The following is a 16,449-nucleotide window of genomic DNA, read 5'->3' as shown; positions in this document are numbered from 1 at the left end:
CGAACACGCGACCTGGAAGCCTCTAAAATTATGAGGACTACGAAAAAAATCCGCTACCCAAACATTGTGTATATTTTTTATTTTTAATAATTTTCGGAAGCTTTTCAATATCAATACCCTGTAAATATTTGGTAAGGGAGTATAAAATATTATCTTGGGCGTTTTAGCGAATACTTACGTGGCCTTCTTATATAGCCTAATACAGTCCTCTAGCTGTCTTAGTGATTTTTCCCCCTTTTCCTCCCAATATTTATGCACACGATGGTAGGATCACTAAGAAATAAATTATTTCCGATAAGTTGATCGTTTTGTTCACTAGTATACATGTATGTTCTTAAAACAAGAAAACTTTAACATCCTCTTATTTTCCAGTTCTAAAAATACATATCACAATCTGTAAGTATGATGATATGATACATAAAAATAACATTTTAGGAGTGTTAAAAAAACCTCGCCAGCCTCAGCCGAAATGTAGACGTACTTAAAAACTTCTTTTTAATTATTTGAGAAGTACGAAAAAGAAAAAAGAGTTACTGGCAACCAGAGAATGAACAATGGCTTTTAGAAACAAAACATGAGAGAGCGCACAATATCCAGTTTTTTCTATGCTTATGGAAATTTTTACCTGAGAATATGTTACTAATTTATTAAATGCGTCGAGAAGAGAGTGTTTTTACAACGCTGGTATCTCTTTTACCCACATCAAGAGACGAACTCAAAATCAAACAATAGATGACTATAAATTCTAAAACTAGAGGGATTTAGAAAGGAAGATGCATAATTTATAAACAAACCACATTCCTTTATTAAAAAGCTCACCTAAAACGTGAACAACTAAATAGCCGCCACGGGAGGAAGAGACTTAGTGTGGATCAGATTTTTAAAAAGAAAACACAGCTCTTGCGGTCATGTATTATGTAATTTGCGAAGTAATTTTTCATAAAACTGAATTTTTAAAAGATCAATATACACGAACTAAATTAATTAATAATATTCATGGTAAATTAACTTTAATTGTTTGTTTTCTTTGTCTTTTTATTTATTTGTGTGTCATGCGTTACTAACTGTTTAGATATATAGTCACGGTTTTAATACCACAGGTAATTCAGTGGTTGTCTATTTCATTAGAAAAAGTTTTTTCGTATTTCGATTCATATTGGAGTCATGAAAAATCACAAGACAGATGTTTCAGAACTTGAAAAATATATGCCATACTGTACTCTGTAGCGTGCGGTAATTAATACTTGTATTTTCTGGTAAAATATGTAAATAAACTGTAGACGTTTTCCTACTCTTGTCAATTTGACAATGTATTGCTCAACTTTCCCGGACTCTTTAGTATTTAACGATACACCAGCATAATATTTCCAAACGTTTGATATTTATAACTACCGCTAGCCTAAATTGAAAAGTAGTTTGGCATGTACACGACTTTTTGCTTCTTAAAGGAGAAGATTAAAGTACTTTCACGTTGAAAAATTCGTAATAACAAGAAGATATATATATTATTTAAATGATATTGTTAAATTCATGCTAGTGCACTCAGTCTGCTAAACTTCTTGCCATCTACAACAGATCAGCTAAAATGTGTCTGTTTCAACATAAAAATGAGAAATTAATGTCCAAAATGGATTCTGTTTTTGATTTTGAATTAAGGGGCAACAATCTTCTTTTTGGTGTAAATCAAATTACAAGAACCAGTATAACTTTACAAAATTTAATACAAGCTTTTACGATAGAGTAAATGCAGTTGTTGGCTACTATGGAGAGGTTGAAGAAACTCCATTGTTTGTCACGTCCATCCCTGAAGAAGAAATAGCTGTGTTTGTTGCACCATTAAAAGGATTAGTAGTGTTTCCTGAGCTTATAGTAACCCCAGTTCCACTAATACCATTTGACTTCATTCCAATGTTTGTCTTTCCTCCGAAAGGTGTTGAAGTGCCAGATGTCATGTTTACATTTGTACCACCAGTTCCCATTGGGGTAGGCATTGTTAAGCCATTAATTATACCGCCCATCGAACTTCCTGAGCCTGCAGTAGAAACACCCATACTTGTTTTCCCCATTCCACCAGATGTCATTCCCAAGTTAGTGTTTCCGCCACCAGGAGATAAAGAAGAGGAGGTCATTCCTACATCTGCTTTTCCATTATTCATAGTGGCAGGACCTTTTGCGTCATTTTTCATGCCAACAGAAGGAGAAGGATTTGTTGAAACAACTCCAAGGTTGGATTCGAAAGGATTACCCGGGTTTGCTCTACTCATATTGTCTGAAGTTCCAGCACCATTCGACTTCATATTAATGCTTGACTGTCCTCCGAAAGGTGTTGAAGTGCCAGATGTCATGTTTACATTTGAACCACCAGTTCCCATTGGGGTAGCACCTGCTAGGCCATTAGGTTTACCACCCATTTGACTACCTGACCCTGCAGTTGAGACACCCATACTAGTTGCCCCTGTTTCACTCGTGGTCATCCCTAAAATAGTTTTTTCACCAAACAGAGATGATGCAGAAGAAGACATCCCAAAATTTCCTCCAGTAGTCATAGGGGCAGGGATTGTTGCGTCATTTCTCATACCAAAAGAAGAAAACGGAGTTACTGAAGCTACTGAGAGACTAGAACTATCCATTCCGTTTGACGTTGTAGAAACATTTGTTTGCCCACAAAATGGTGACTCAAATTCATTACTGACACCAACAGTTGGTCCTCTATTTCCCTTAAAAGTGGAATTAGTAGAAACATTTGTATTACCCATTGTACTGGAAGTAGCAGATGAAAGACCTATATTAGCACCTCCCATTTCATTTGATGCCATTGCAACATTAGTTTGCACACCAAACGGTGATGCTGTTCCTATGCTCATTCCGTATGACGAAGGCTGTGGGGAATTAACAAACGTCGTTTCAGCTTGTTCGTTAAATATAGGGGCTGAAGGTTGTGACGCATGTAATAATGGTTTACTTCCACTATCTAAGTACGGTGCGTGTACGGAATAACCATGCATGTATTGATTTGGATAGTGTGCGTAGTTAGGGTAATATGGAGGTGGCGACTGAGGCTGTTGTCCATTAATATGTTGATTGTATGGCACCTGGCCTTCTTGTTTGTTCATAGTGTTGTAAGACGCTGGTTGAGATGTTGCATCTTGAATCTGGTATTGATGTCTTTTCGCGTCGTTGATTTGATGATATGCTTCGCCTGTAAGAAACGTGTATCATAAATTATACTTACCACATAACTATATAATAATATGATAAAATTGTGTATGACAAAAAATACCGAACCAGGCAGTTCTAAAATTATACAGATAGGAAAAGTCCTTTTTTTGCGCTTTCAGGTCAAATACTTAAAATAACCGTGTGGGGGTAAAAGTCTATTTTTCAAAGTTAGGGCCGTTTCAGAACAGACCATTAAACACGACATGGGCATTATTTTGATCAGTATTTCAGGATCTAAACAGCCACACTCTACGGGAAAATAGCGCGTGATCACCCTTATGGAAAAAAATATAAACATATGCTTTTTTAGTCTAGCAAAACATCATTCACAGCTAGTAACTCACCATATGTGTATTTTGAACTGCAACATCGGAAAGCAAGGCAAGTGTATATGATTAGAAGTAAGGCAAAAAGGAACTCGATAATCATTGTAACACCAAGAGTGACGTATAAAATTCTGTTGTATTTTATCACTGTGCAAAAATTCTTAAATATGGACGGCCAGTAATCCTCCGGAACATTGTTAAATTTGCCATCTCCGTCATCTTTGTTATTTTCATCATTTCCCTCTTCTTTGCCTCCATCGCTTTTATTATACCGATCCTCTTCGTTACCTTGACCGTTCTTTTCTCGATTATATACATCTTCTTCGTTGTCCCGATTATTTTGATCGTTGTTCCGGCTATTTTGATTGTATTGTTCTTCATAATACTTTCGGTAATAATCTTGATAAACATTAAAGTCGTTATAACCGTACTCGGAATTGCTGGAAAATGTGCTCGACCAATCACTGAAGCAAACTTTCTCTTTATAAAAGCTATTGAGTAGAATAAGAGAGTCTGAGACGAGTTTGCTAAATTACGTGCCTCAATGCTCTATGTGCCCTGCGTGCATACGTGCCTATGTTTCTTAGTGCTCAACGTGCCTTCCGTGTATACGAGCATTTTGTGCCTTGGTGCTTTACGTGTCTTTATTTTCTCTGTCTTTATTCATTAAACTACCATGAATTTCCCATTCGGTTATTAGTATAACAGAATAATTATTTTTACATGGACGTGATATGTTATATTTTTAGTATTAGTGAAGAATGTCGAAGTCATAAAATTGATACACAATGTTTTCTCGTCTGTGTAGAGATCCGTTGTATCAAAATACAAAAAATTTGTTTTAAATTTTGATAGTTTTTTCTAAATTGAATTAACCATGGCACACTTACAATATGCTATGAAAAGGACAAAATGGTAACAAGAAATTTTTTGCTTATGAAATTGGCCAAAAATACCACTATATTCGCTTTAAATTAAACTACTTCAGTTCTAGAACGAATTTTAGCATTCTCTTTGAAGATTATGACAGTCAAATAAAAGTTATTTATCTTTATTTTCTGACATAATTCACACGAAAAAACGCCAACAACAGCCCAAATTGACCAATTGCTCCCGGTTTTAGGGTAAAATCCCCCCAAAAAATTGGAAAATTAATCATATGTCCAAAATTTACAAAGTGATTTCCCTTGACGAAATAAAGTTGTAATTGTGAGTTCAAATTCTAAGGATAATCCTAACGAAGGTTTTAATATTTTCTTGGCTATAAAAAACTTTCCTTTATTTTCTTTAAAGTATTTAAAGTATTAAAGCTATACAGGAATAGTGTTTTCAAACTGAAGCAATAGTTATTTTTAAATGTCAAAATTCTTTACGTGTAGCTTGATGGAAACCGCGTGTATGATTAAGCCTTATATGTACCTACTTTTCAATTACCATATGTATTCATGTTTTTTTTTCTTTATTTCATATTTCTAAAACACAAAGAAACATTGAATACCAAGTCACGTGGAAGTAGGCGGTTTAAAGCACTTGGGCACGCAAAGAACTATGAACGGAAGACACGTAGGCAGGCAAGGCATGCACGGGCACGTAAAGCATTAAGGCACGTAAATCACGTGGGCACGTAACTTAGCGGAATCTTCCGGGAGTATTTAACAAGAGAGAGAGTATGTAGAGAGTAGCAAGGGCTTATTTTAAGAGTAGACAATTCTACGTATACATCACAATTCTACGTATACATCACAATTCTACGCATACATCACAATTCTACGTATACATCACAATTCTACGTAACAACACATTCTACGTATACATCACATTCTGCGTATACATCACAATTCTACGTATATATCACAATTTCGTATACATTACATTCTACGTATACATTACAATTCTACGTATACATCACATTCTACGTATACATCACAATTCTTCGTATACATTACATTCTACGTATGCATTACAATTCTACGTATACATCACATTCTACGTATACATCACATTCTACATATACATCACAATTCTACGTATACATCACATTCTACGTATACATCACATTCTACGTATACATCACAATTTTTCTCATTTACTTAGTGCATTTATTTTCTTCCTTTGATTAGACGATTTTTAAATTAGCTAGAGATTAGTTTAAACCAATTTTGTGCGAGGGATGGTTGAAAAAATTTGAGTTTTTTTATTATAACAGTTCTAACATAGAGTTTAAAAAAACATTTTTCGGATCTAAAGATGCTTGTCCTTGACATATTAAAGTCAAATTGCGCAAAAAAATGTAAACAATTCTTTCTTTTGGAAATACGATGATGTCACAAAAAAATATTGACGTCAGCAGTAATAATTTAATGTCAAATCATTTCTTCTATTTTGATAGTTTGATAGTTACTGTGCCAAGTTTCGTAGTCAAAGCATTCAATGGGGGTGGTAAAATTACCATCTGCCCTGAAAACGAGAAATGCCCCTCAAACCCCCTAAAATATGGTTATAAAAAGCAGGAATATTAAAATATCCAAAATTACACTGTCTTTGAATACAGTAATTTTATTTGTTGATATATTCATTGAAAAAACTATCATTTGATCGAAACTGCTAAAGATAATTTCCTAAGCATGTAGACTAATTAATTTAGTGTATAATTTATTTTAACGTTAATATCAACTTTGTAAAACGTAATCAAAGTATTGGATTTAGAAGACGTACTAATACTTCAGTATTTTTTGCATTGCTTAATCATGTCTTAACTTTTCAGTTTTGCATTCTAACTAATCCGAATTGAACATGCTTTTTCAAACATTTTGATAGTATAAATGGCAAACCGCAAATTATTTTTTTTATAGGTAAAATCAAGTAGTGGTCATACTAACCTTGCTGCTTTGAATGAAACAACAGCATTAAAAGTACAACCAGTGATTGCAAAAAGGGCAAGCATAAGTGTTATCCCCAACAAGCATTTACTTTTGGTGAAGTAACCTAATAAACTGGCAAAACAGCCACTTATTAAGATGATACAACCTATCCATATTCCGCCAGCTACGCTTGCCACCCAATAGTTTTGGTCATAGTAGTAATAACATGCTGAACCTAAGCCAATGGACACTAAACCAATTAAGATCTGAAGAATGCCTAAAACAGATAAATATAGAAAATTAATAGGGACTAGCCGAATTCCCGTGGAAGAATCCACTGTATTTCTCATTTAATTTACAGAACAGATATACCATCAAAAAGCAAAGAATACAGCAGTGCGAATTTTACAATCTGCATGATTATATAAATGACCAAAAAATTGAAGGTGTCCAACAACTGCAGTATATATGTGAAATTTAAAATCTAAATCTACTAAAATACTTGCTCTGACCCTCTGACAATGCGAAAATTATTCGGAAAGAAGTTTACCAAAGCATTTCAAAATACATCTCACTAAATATCGACATGAAATGCGTGTAATGGACAGACGGAAGGACGGACGTATACGGGCATTATAATATAGATACTCGTTGAAGTCAAACCGTTGAAAATATAAACAGGTGAAACAAAAAAAAAAGCAAAATGCAAAATAACAAAATCAAAGGCGTCTAACAACCGTTACTTAGAAAGCGAAATCTGCTTAAAATTATACTTGCTTTGCCAACCAGGGAAAAAAGTATATCAGACATTTAAAAACCGACATATTTTGCCAAGTTATACAAAAAAAGTTATTACAAAATTTCCACACTGTACAAATCAGCTATTCAGTCTATTGCATACGGTAAACCTTTCAAAGCTATACTCAAAATATAAGAAATTAATAGTTGAAAACTCATAAAAGAGAAATATAAAAACTTGAATCATTTGGTATATTGTATATCTACTGAAATATTTCAATCCAAAGTATTAAAAGTACAGTTTGCTTTACAGACCAAAACTTTTAATCAAGAAAATCACGCATAAAATCAAAGATAACAATGTAGCGTTTTCGAATTTAAGAATCGTAACGTAACAGATGTAAACAATGATTTAAATGTTTTAAGTCCAGGTTTTTTATAACGACATCAACACTGTATTACACTGTTGAAAACAGTAACAACGGAAAAGTTACTTTTTACAGTTTATGTATATTCTTCACACGCTGTTTTTATAAGAATAGTGTGTTTTAGTTTCAGCCTCGATGTTCTTAACTTTTTTGACAAATGCTATCCTAATTATTCTCAATATGTTCTTAGCATGATTATGGCTTGAAAATATATAATGCCTTAATAAAATAAAGCATGCTATAAGTTACTTTAGCTAGCTAATGGCAATTTCTACTACATGTAACGGCCCATTGCTTGGACATAAGAAAGTTCAGTTCGTTTGATATACAATAAAAAAGTAAACTTCTAATCAATTTTGTGCGTCATACAAATGTTTATATTTAAAACAAACTATCAAGCTTAGACATATTCTTAGGATATTCTAAACTTCTCACCCACTTTTCAGAGTATATTCTTACAAAATAAGTGCTTAAAGAAAATATTTTCCGGCGCCAGACACAACAATAAACTTAATATTTAAGGAAAAATTTAGTTCTGAAAGAAACGGGTAAAAAATCGTTATATACCCAAATTCATTTCTCTACTAAATAATCTAAACAACACACCTGCTTTTCTTCCGCTTTCTCAGTAGGTAGCTTGCTAGCGTTCTCTGGGATGAAAGTTCAATCAGTTTTTTACTTCGAATACTAAACTTCGCTTCATCCCAAAAAGAACGCATTAAAGATATATACAATTGCCTGATACATTTCCAATCAGTTCTCTTTGTCATCGTACGTTAGAAATATTTCTAACTAACAACACCAACTTCGTTCGACAACAACACAACAGTTTGTTTTTTACATTTCACATTCGAATTACATCATTCATATTCGATTCCAATAGTTTTTTTAAAAAAAAGAAAGCAACCTCGGTCCCAGAACTCAAAAATGATAGAAGAAACAAATATGCTTTAATCTAACCTCGTGATGAGTAAATACTGTTTGAAATAACTTTTTTCAGGATTACTTTGAAAAAGAGACAACCTTCTTTGCTTCGGTTTTCTTTTTTCAGTTGATGAACTTTGTTTCCGTGAGATACGGCGCACACATGGTAAACCGGGGGTAAAATTAAAATATTCTATCTATAACAACCGGGGATTTTAAAACAAAAAAACATATAGAAACATTTAAGGATAAAAAAAAATTAGTTTTAATAAAATAAAAAAAGAGTTTTATTTTCTAAAGTAATAAGAAAAAAGAATTAAATGTTTAAAAATAGTAAGCCCCTGATTTACGTTTTTTTTACTTGGTAAATTTTAGCGTAATGCCACGTCGTAAGAAAGTGACTCATACTTTGCGTGTCGTGGACTCACGTGGTCACTCACACAAGCGTATTATTATATAGATTTGTATAACGTGTATTTAGTACTTCAATGTGATACCCGTAATGTCCTCACATAAATCAGAATAAAGCTTACCCTTAAGCACATTTTATTACAATATCACATTTAACACAGTTTTTTATTTTTAAATGAGATAGAGAGTCTTCTTACCCAATCCGCCGATAGCTTTGACATTCAAAGGTGATTCTTCTCTCTTTAATAATGTTGTCGTAACTTTTGGATTCAAGTTTTGATATTCCATAATTTTTCTAATGAAATGCGTCAAAAGGTCGTTTAAGATCAGTATCACTCACAATTCATATAAACGCCAGTTAGTTAAAAATTCATACTGCATTGCAAGGGAAAACAGTTGTTGGTCAACACTTTTCAACTCCTTGAAAAGTGTTGGGATACTTACGAATGTTGAAAGAAATCTCTCTAACCTAATATTTGATGAAAACATTCGTTGTGCTAGTCTAACATGTCGAGCACTTAGAGATATCGTATCTCGCTGATAAACCCATTAGGTTCAGAGATGAGACAATTAAAAGCACTATTTAGTAAAAACCGAATGTATTGAAATTTAAGGTCCGTTTTCATTTGACTGGATTTTCCGCTAGTAGCGCAAAACGCTCACGAAGTATTTTTTTAGCGCACGCGTACTTGGACAAAATCTCTTATTTTGTCCAAGTCAATTTGAATTGAAAGTTTAAGTAAGCATATGAATGACTCGTACATAAGTGTGATTTCTTAACATTCAATAGCTTACAAAAAACCTGACACTTTGCAAAGCCTGTAAAACATTAAGTGCACCGAATAACACGCTTTCTTAATAAGCGTACTTGGTTGAACGAGTTTGCTTTGCATCAAATCTTCTAAAATTTTACATGACACAACTATCTTGCACATCCAGATTACTGAGTATGATAATTTATATTAACAAATGCAACAATATATACACAATGTTGATGACGTACTTAACATTGATTTGGATTGCAATTTTTAAGTTTATCAAATGTGTTACGCGTAGCTACCTCTTCTTCATTCAGAACACATGAACAACTTAATGCTGATAACACACAAGTCTATAATTTGCTCATGATAAACATAATTTATTAAATATAAGGTTATTCAACTTAGCATTTTTAACTTCCCACATGCTTCAACTCGCAATTTTTAGTTTGACAATTCGATAATCTTACCATGTACTTGCCAAAAGAAACTTATTAATTCGAATAATATTCACCTAACGCTCGAGATTTTGCTACCACATCAGTTTAAAGTAAAAAACAATACAACAAAACAACTATCTAATTTCTTTGACATAACTGAATCAACAGAAGGATTGAAATTTTACACACAGAGAAGAATCGTGTGAAAAAGCGATAAAAAGATGACAAGCATGTAAGAAAATAATCCTTGCTCCATCAACATCAACAATGCAGAATATGAAAGGAAATAATAAACTTTTTATTTAAATAAAGAAATATATATATGACAAAAAAAATTAAAAATTGTAGAAAAAATGACATGTTCCATCTTGTTTCATAACATCATCTACGATTTTATTAAAAAAAACAATCTTGCATTTATATAAAATATCACGAGGCGCCATTCTGACGACATAAGATTTCTTATTTATTTTCAAAATACAATATCGTCAATGGTAACAAAAAAAACGTGTTGTTTGTAACATGTATTTAATATTTTTGTCAATGCAACACGCACAGGCAAGAACATTGAGATATTTTAAAAACAACAACGTTTTGACATCCACGGCAAAATCTTTGTGCAAGCATGATATAGAGGTTCCGAAATAAACAAACTGTAAAATTCTTGACTGCTTATAATATTTATTAGGAACAAGTCATAATGTCAACCTAGCGTCTAAAATCCAGGACAAAAAAGAATTAGAACAGAAACAAAAACTTGCATAATAAGTTTACTTTTATAATATGTTAAGTATAAGCGTTGCCATGGAAATTTATGTTATCCATATTTAGGGAAATTAAACTGATGGTTGAAACTAATTACCTATGGAGCGCTTATATGCATAAAGCACCTAAAAAGCTACTAGACAAAAAAATTTGCAAGCTTTTTTTTATATATGGGGAAAGAAAAATAAGTATACAGTTCTTTTATGAATTAACATAATTTCTTCAATAAAAAATTAAGAATATGTAGTAGTTATCGCACATTGCCGAGAAAAATCTCGGAAATATTTTTTTTGAGTGTTCTACGTTCTCGTTTGCATATTTCACGAACCTTATGCGATTAAAGATACGAGAACTGAAAAAAATGTGATGATATTTTTAGAAAACAAGTGCGATAATTAGTTTATCATATAAACCGAGCATAAATCACTGTAATTTGATATACTCGCCTTGTTCAATTTTAATCACGGTTTACGAGGTATGACAAATTATGCGCCAGATGGGAATTATTTTGAAAAAAAAATCTTGTTTATGTTACGCCTCGATGAAATTAAGTGAAAATAAATTTTAGAGTAATATATTTATGGCAATTCAATAAAAAATAGTTGAAGTAAGAGCAGTGATTTATCTTGTAAAATGTTTGATTTCTTCTTCGCTTATAGTGGAAAATCGTTCCATATCGCTTTTGTCTCCTAAAAATATTTACGTATGCTTAATAAGTACCGCTGATGTATAAAAAGTTAGGTAAAACAATCGAATTAAACACAAAACTCCTTCAACGCACCATAGATATAACCTCACTAACCTAAAGTCACAGTTAAACTAAAAATCCCTACGATGGAGAGCACTGACACTTCTCTTTAATAACTAAGCCGAAACAGAAAAAAAATTGAACTGTGAATATTTATGATTAATTGTTAGTTTGTTTAGTAAAAATAATTTTTGTTTTTATGAGGAATAAATTTACCGACAAGTTCTCGTTTTTCAAGAAAACAAGAACTTTAATTAGCAATTTATTAACCAATCAGGAAAAAGATGTCAGCTTTTTCACGCTATTTCAGCCAATCAAAAAAAAAATATCAGTTTTTGCACTGTACAATTGAAAAATAACTAAAAATTGCACTCGTTTCTTGGTAGAAAATAAAAATATAGCATATATTTCGTGTAGATTAGCCAATTACAGAGGAGAAAACTCTAACTATATGATACGCGTGGGTAACTAAGGACCACCTAGGACTAGGCAACGGGTATACAAATTTTTTAAAAAAATTCTTTTACTTTGGGGCGACTTTACTGACGTCACCAAAATTTGTAAACCTTTTTATCTTCTTAACCGTTGGTCAATAGCACATGATACTATACATTTTTCTCCGTTCGTCCATAGCACATGATACTATACATTTTTCTCATCAGCGTTTCAAGCTCTGCAAATTACGGGAAACGGATAAACAAATTTCGCCAATTTTTTGTGTTCATGGACTGCTGACGTCAGCAAAGGACCTAAAGCAACCTATTATTTTCCATTATTCTTCTGCCTTAGTGGATTTTTCCACGGGCCTTAACGACCTAGGTCCCCGAATCCGTTTCGGAATGGACGGGTTGATAACGTCAACAAAAAAACTTTTAAACCCTGATACCTCTGCAACCGTTTGTCAAAGATACATGATCCTATACATTTTCTTGATCAGCGTTTCAAGATCTATGCAATGAAGGCAGCAGGTATACAAATTGATAAAAAAAAATTGGGGGGTTTGACTAGCCATTGCTGACGACAGCAAAATTTTGAAACCCTTAGGCGTTCGTCCCAAACATATGATTTTATGCATTTTCGCAATCAGCGCTTTGAGCTCTACACAATAGAGGCAACGTGAAAACAAGTTCTAAATTTTTTTTGTGGATGAGTTGCTGACGTCATCAAAATTCAACTGACCCTTTTTTTTTAATTTTAATTCTGCCTGAGTGGATTTTTCCACGGGTTCTATTGACTAGTTTAATATACTTTCCTTTGACATTCATTATTTTAACGTTAAAAGTTTGGTAAATTAAAGGACAATTTTATGGGCGATGTTTTAGAGACTTTATTTAAGAAATTTTATCCACTTTGCAAAAGTGACAGACAGACACACGGAACTGGCGTATTATTATAGAGAAGATTGACGTTAAAGTAGTGTTATTGACGTCGAGCCGTGACGTCATAAAATTTAACATTTGAGACATACTTTTCTCGGCGACTTCACAGAAAATTTCCGTAACATCAAAGGAAAATGATAATATCCACTATGATAAATTCTTAGCAAGAAGAACTGTGTACTTCTTGATTTAAATTTAATGCGTTCCAAATAAGAGCTTTTTGAAATTGTGTGTAAGATTTAATGGGTAAGGACAACATACAAAATGTCAAAAGAACTGATTTTTGTTGAATCAGAAGTACTCCCTATAAATATTCTTTTTTTTACACTTTGTGAAGCTTTTGTGGGGGAAAGAGTGTATGCATAATCGAAGTAACTGATTTTTGTTGCAAACTGTTTTTCTGCAATAGATATACCAAAATAATTAAATTTTGCAAACTTTGATTTTGTCGTTACCTCTCATTTTTTACATTTTGAATACACTTTTGTAGGATACCGTCGGTATGCAATAGACCAAAAGAAGAGAATTTAGTATTATTTAGAATTTGTATTTTGTGTTGCAAATTTGGTGCAATAATTGACATAAAATGAACTGTTAGATTGATTTGCGGAGATGGTGTAGTGGTAGCGCATTCGACTTGTAATCATAAGGTTTCAGGTTCGAGTACCCACTCCAGCACACTTTAAATGCAGTGTTGTCATCCCATCTTGTAAAGTGAATAAAACATGGATGTGATAGGTAATTTTTAATGTGAAATGTGGTTCATGTCTTAATAGAGCTTTTCAAACTATAGTTTTCAGTCAAAAAGCGAAGATTTCCATATATTTTATGTAAAAGAAATTTGTTTTTGTGTAGTGTATCTAGCCTAGCTAACATAAATAAATGTCCGTAATATTTATTGCATAAATAAAAGTTTTTCTATAAATATGAAAGCTTAGCTAGCTAGTAGCTATAGACAGATTTCTTTGTTTACATAATCATTGGTATTTACGCTATGAAGACAGCCTTATAAACATGCCATGCTTATCGGCTATACGCTGTTAAGGTTTAGACCTACATTTATACTTTCTTCACAGCGAAATGCGAAGTAATGTATTGTATTTTAAAGGTTTCAAATTTAATTTATGTAAAACTGCTATAGCTACATACTTCCGGCATACAGCTGTTAAGTATGGAAAGTTTAGTAACGAAATCACCTCTAACATTGTGTGGTAAGCAAAACGAACGAAGGGAGACCTTTTTCAGCATATTTTTTTTTTCACAGAAACGTTGTTGAGGCTTAAACCTTTTATTAAGTGTAGATTGATATCATCTGATTCTATAGCTCATGACCATTTTCGGTTGGACATGGTATATTAATGACCTTCTTCCAATCTGATCTAGACTGTGTTAGATCTAAACTCAAATTCCTCTGCATTAAGTCTGTCCTTATTACCTCCTGCAAAGTCTTTCTTGGTATAGCTGTATAATATATACTTATTTCCAGCAATACCTCTTTGCCTAGCATCGATATCTTTTTGCCAAGTTTAAAATTTGTAGTTAAAAATAAAAATATAGTTTTATACTTCATGAAATAGCTAGCTAGCTATTGGCACCTCCGTTTACTGTAGTTTTCATCTCGAAGGACCATGCAGGAAATTTTCGATTCCTTCAGCCTATATATTCAAACATCACAAGAAATCAAAAATGACTCCATAAGGATTGTGCATAATTTAAAATCTGAGGGGTAACTTACAAATGGGAAATTGCATGCTCATAGTATCCTCCACCCAACCCCCCTGGTCCCCCCACCCCCCAAGCAATCATTTCATCAATAGGTTAAAGGAAAGTACATGTAGTTATAGCTTTTTAATATAATCCACCCCGGGTAGGGTTTCCTCCACAATATTAATTTCACCCCCAACCAGAGCTATTTTTATCATCCCCCCTCAAACAGGGAAATTTTTGAAATCTGAGTACACCATGATATACTTAATGTTGAACCAAAGTTTAGACTCGCCCCTTCTCCCTACTCCAAATGTCAAAATCTATTCATTGCCAAACTTATTTTTATTTTCAGGCAGATGTCAGTTTTCTGGACAACAATATAAATTTTTTTATTGATTATGATCAAATTGTTGTAAGTTTCTTTTCACAATTTTGTTACTAGTTATTTATTCCTTTCAGTAGTGTTTGATGCTGTTTAATATTTCTTGTAGAGTGAAAAAGAAATTGACACAAGTGCTTAAAATCGAACTTCACCAATTTCAAATGGTGGTAACAATTTGGGAAAAGCATATACAAATGTAAATGAAGGTATGTAAATATATAGTTACGTCCTATCCTAAGATACATCAGTATACAGACCAAAAGCTCAGGTAGAGCGCTCTCTCCTGAATAGGTGAGAGGGTGTGGGTTCGAATCCCACTTGGTCTGATTTAACCTGCATTCATTATTTAAATAATATTTTTAAGGCTATGAAAACTTTGTTGAGAATGCACACGAGAACTTATCTTTATGCAAAGAAGCAATTTGTTGAAGTAAGCTGTTGATATTTAATTGTCACAAGTAATGTGTAATGCAATATAGAAACAAGATAGTCTTCTAAAAACAGAGAACTCACTTCTGGTGTTAGCTGCTTCTGTTTTTTGTGATTACATATTCTACTACTGTGTGTTACGAATTTTAGTGAATGAGACATACAATATAGTAGCTCGATTTTTTAAACATGGTGGAATGACTGGATTTTTTTATTCCTTATTGTATGATAAGTTAGTTCCTGATGACGTGAACTTGTTGTCGTATGCTGTGTAAATAAATGATAACGTCAAAGCAAAGAAAAATAGGGAAAATACATTGTTTTCAAACCGCAGAAAATGTTAGTAATACACACGCAATTAAACATCGTATTCCGTACTTTATTTGATTAGTTGATTTTATTAAAGCTGCTTATTTCACTCTGATTAGAAATGGAATCCTCTTTAAACGTGTTGTTAATGCAGCTTTTTTCTTAGAATGCGTATGATTTTTTCTCTTTATTTTATTCTCCTGTATTATATTATGTTATTTTACTTTATTTAGTTTAAAAAGAAACCCCCCAAAAATGTATTTTCTCCGACACACATCAGTAAACTAAGACAACAGAGTGCATTTCCAGAATTTCCTAATTATCCTAGAGACTTTCCGTTACTTTTCTTTAAAGCGTAGTTTTTTTAACGCATAATGTACAGAAATGTTAAGACGAGAAGCATTACAAAAAATAAGTGATCAAATTAGAAAAAGGAGAAGTGAAAACGATTTTTTGCATTTTTTAATAATTAACAACAAGGAATTTTGTACTTACTTATAACTAAAGAGCGTAAATTATAGTACTATTTCAGGTTGCTTGTACTCGGAATGCATGGTCAACCTTGACTACATTAAATAATTTGTGTATAACACGCCAAACAATGTATCCCGCATGTCATAATGTT

The 16,449-nt window shown here is 32.8% G+C and overlaps 1 protein-coding gene across 1 annotated transcript; it reads right to left on the bottom strand.

Annotated features, from left to right (window-relative positions):
* Window positions 1-900: 900 nt before the first annotated feature.
* On the bottom strand, window positions 901-9,255 carry LOC130614134 (nuclear pore complex protein DDB_G0274915-like). The gene is made up of 4 exons (XM_057435539.1): window positions 9,105-9,255; window positions 6,425-6,683; window positions 3,564-4,036; window positions 901-3,199 (listed from the first exon to the last, which is right to left on the bottom strand). Exons 1-4 carry the CDS (start codon window positions 9,193-9,195, stop codon window positions 1,761-1,763), a joined length of 2,262 nt encoding a protein of 753 aa, XP_057291522.1. The 5' UTR covers window positions 9,196-9,255; the 3' UTR covers window positions 901-1,760.
* Between the last annotated feature and the right edge of the window lie 7,194 nt (window positions 9,256-16,449).

This window comes from Hydractinia symbiolongicarpus, chromosome 11, assembly GCF_029227915.1.
Source record: "Hydractinia symbiolongicarpus strain clone_291-10 chromosome 11, HSymV2.1, whole genome shotgun sequence".
Taxonomy (NCBI): Eukaryota; Metazoa; Cnidaria; class Hydrozoa; order Anthoathecata; family Hydractiniidae; genus Hydractinia; species Hydractinia symbiolongicarpus.
Note: the sequence above shows the minus strand (reverse complement) of the source record. Positions and strands in the feature narration are given on the sequence as shown.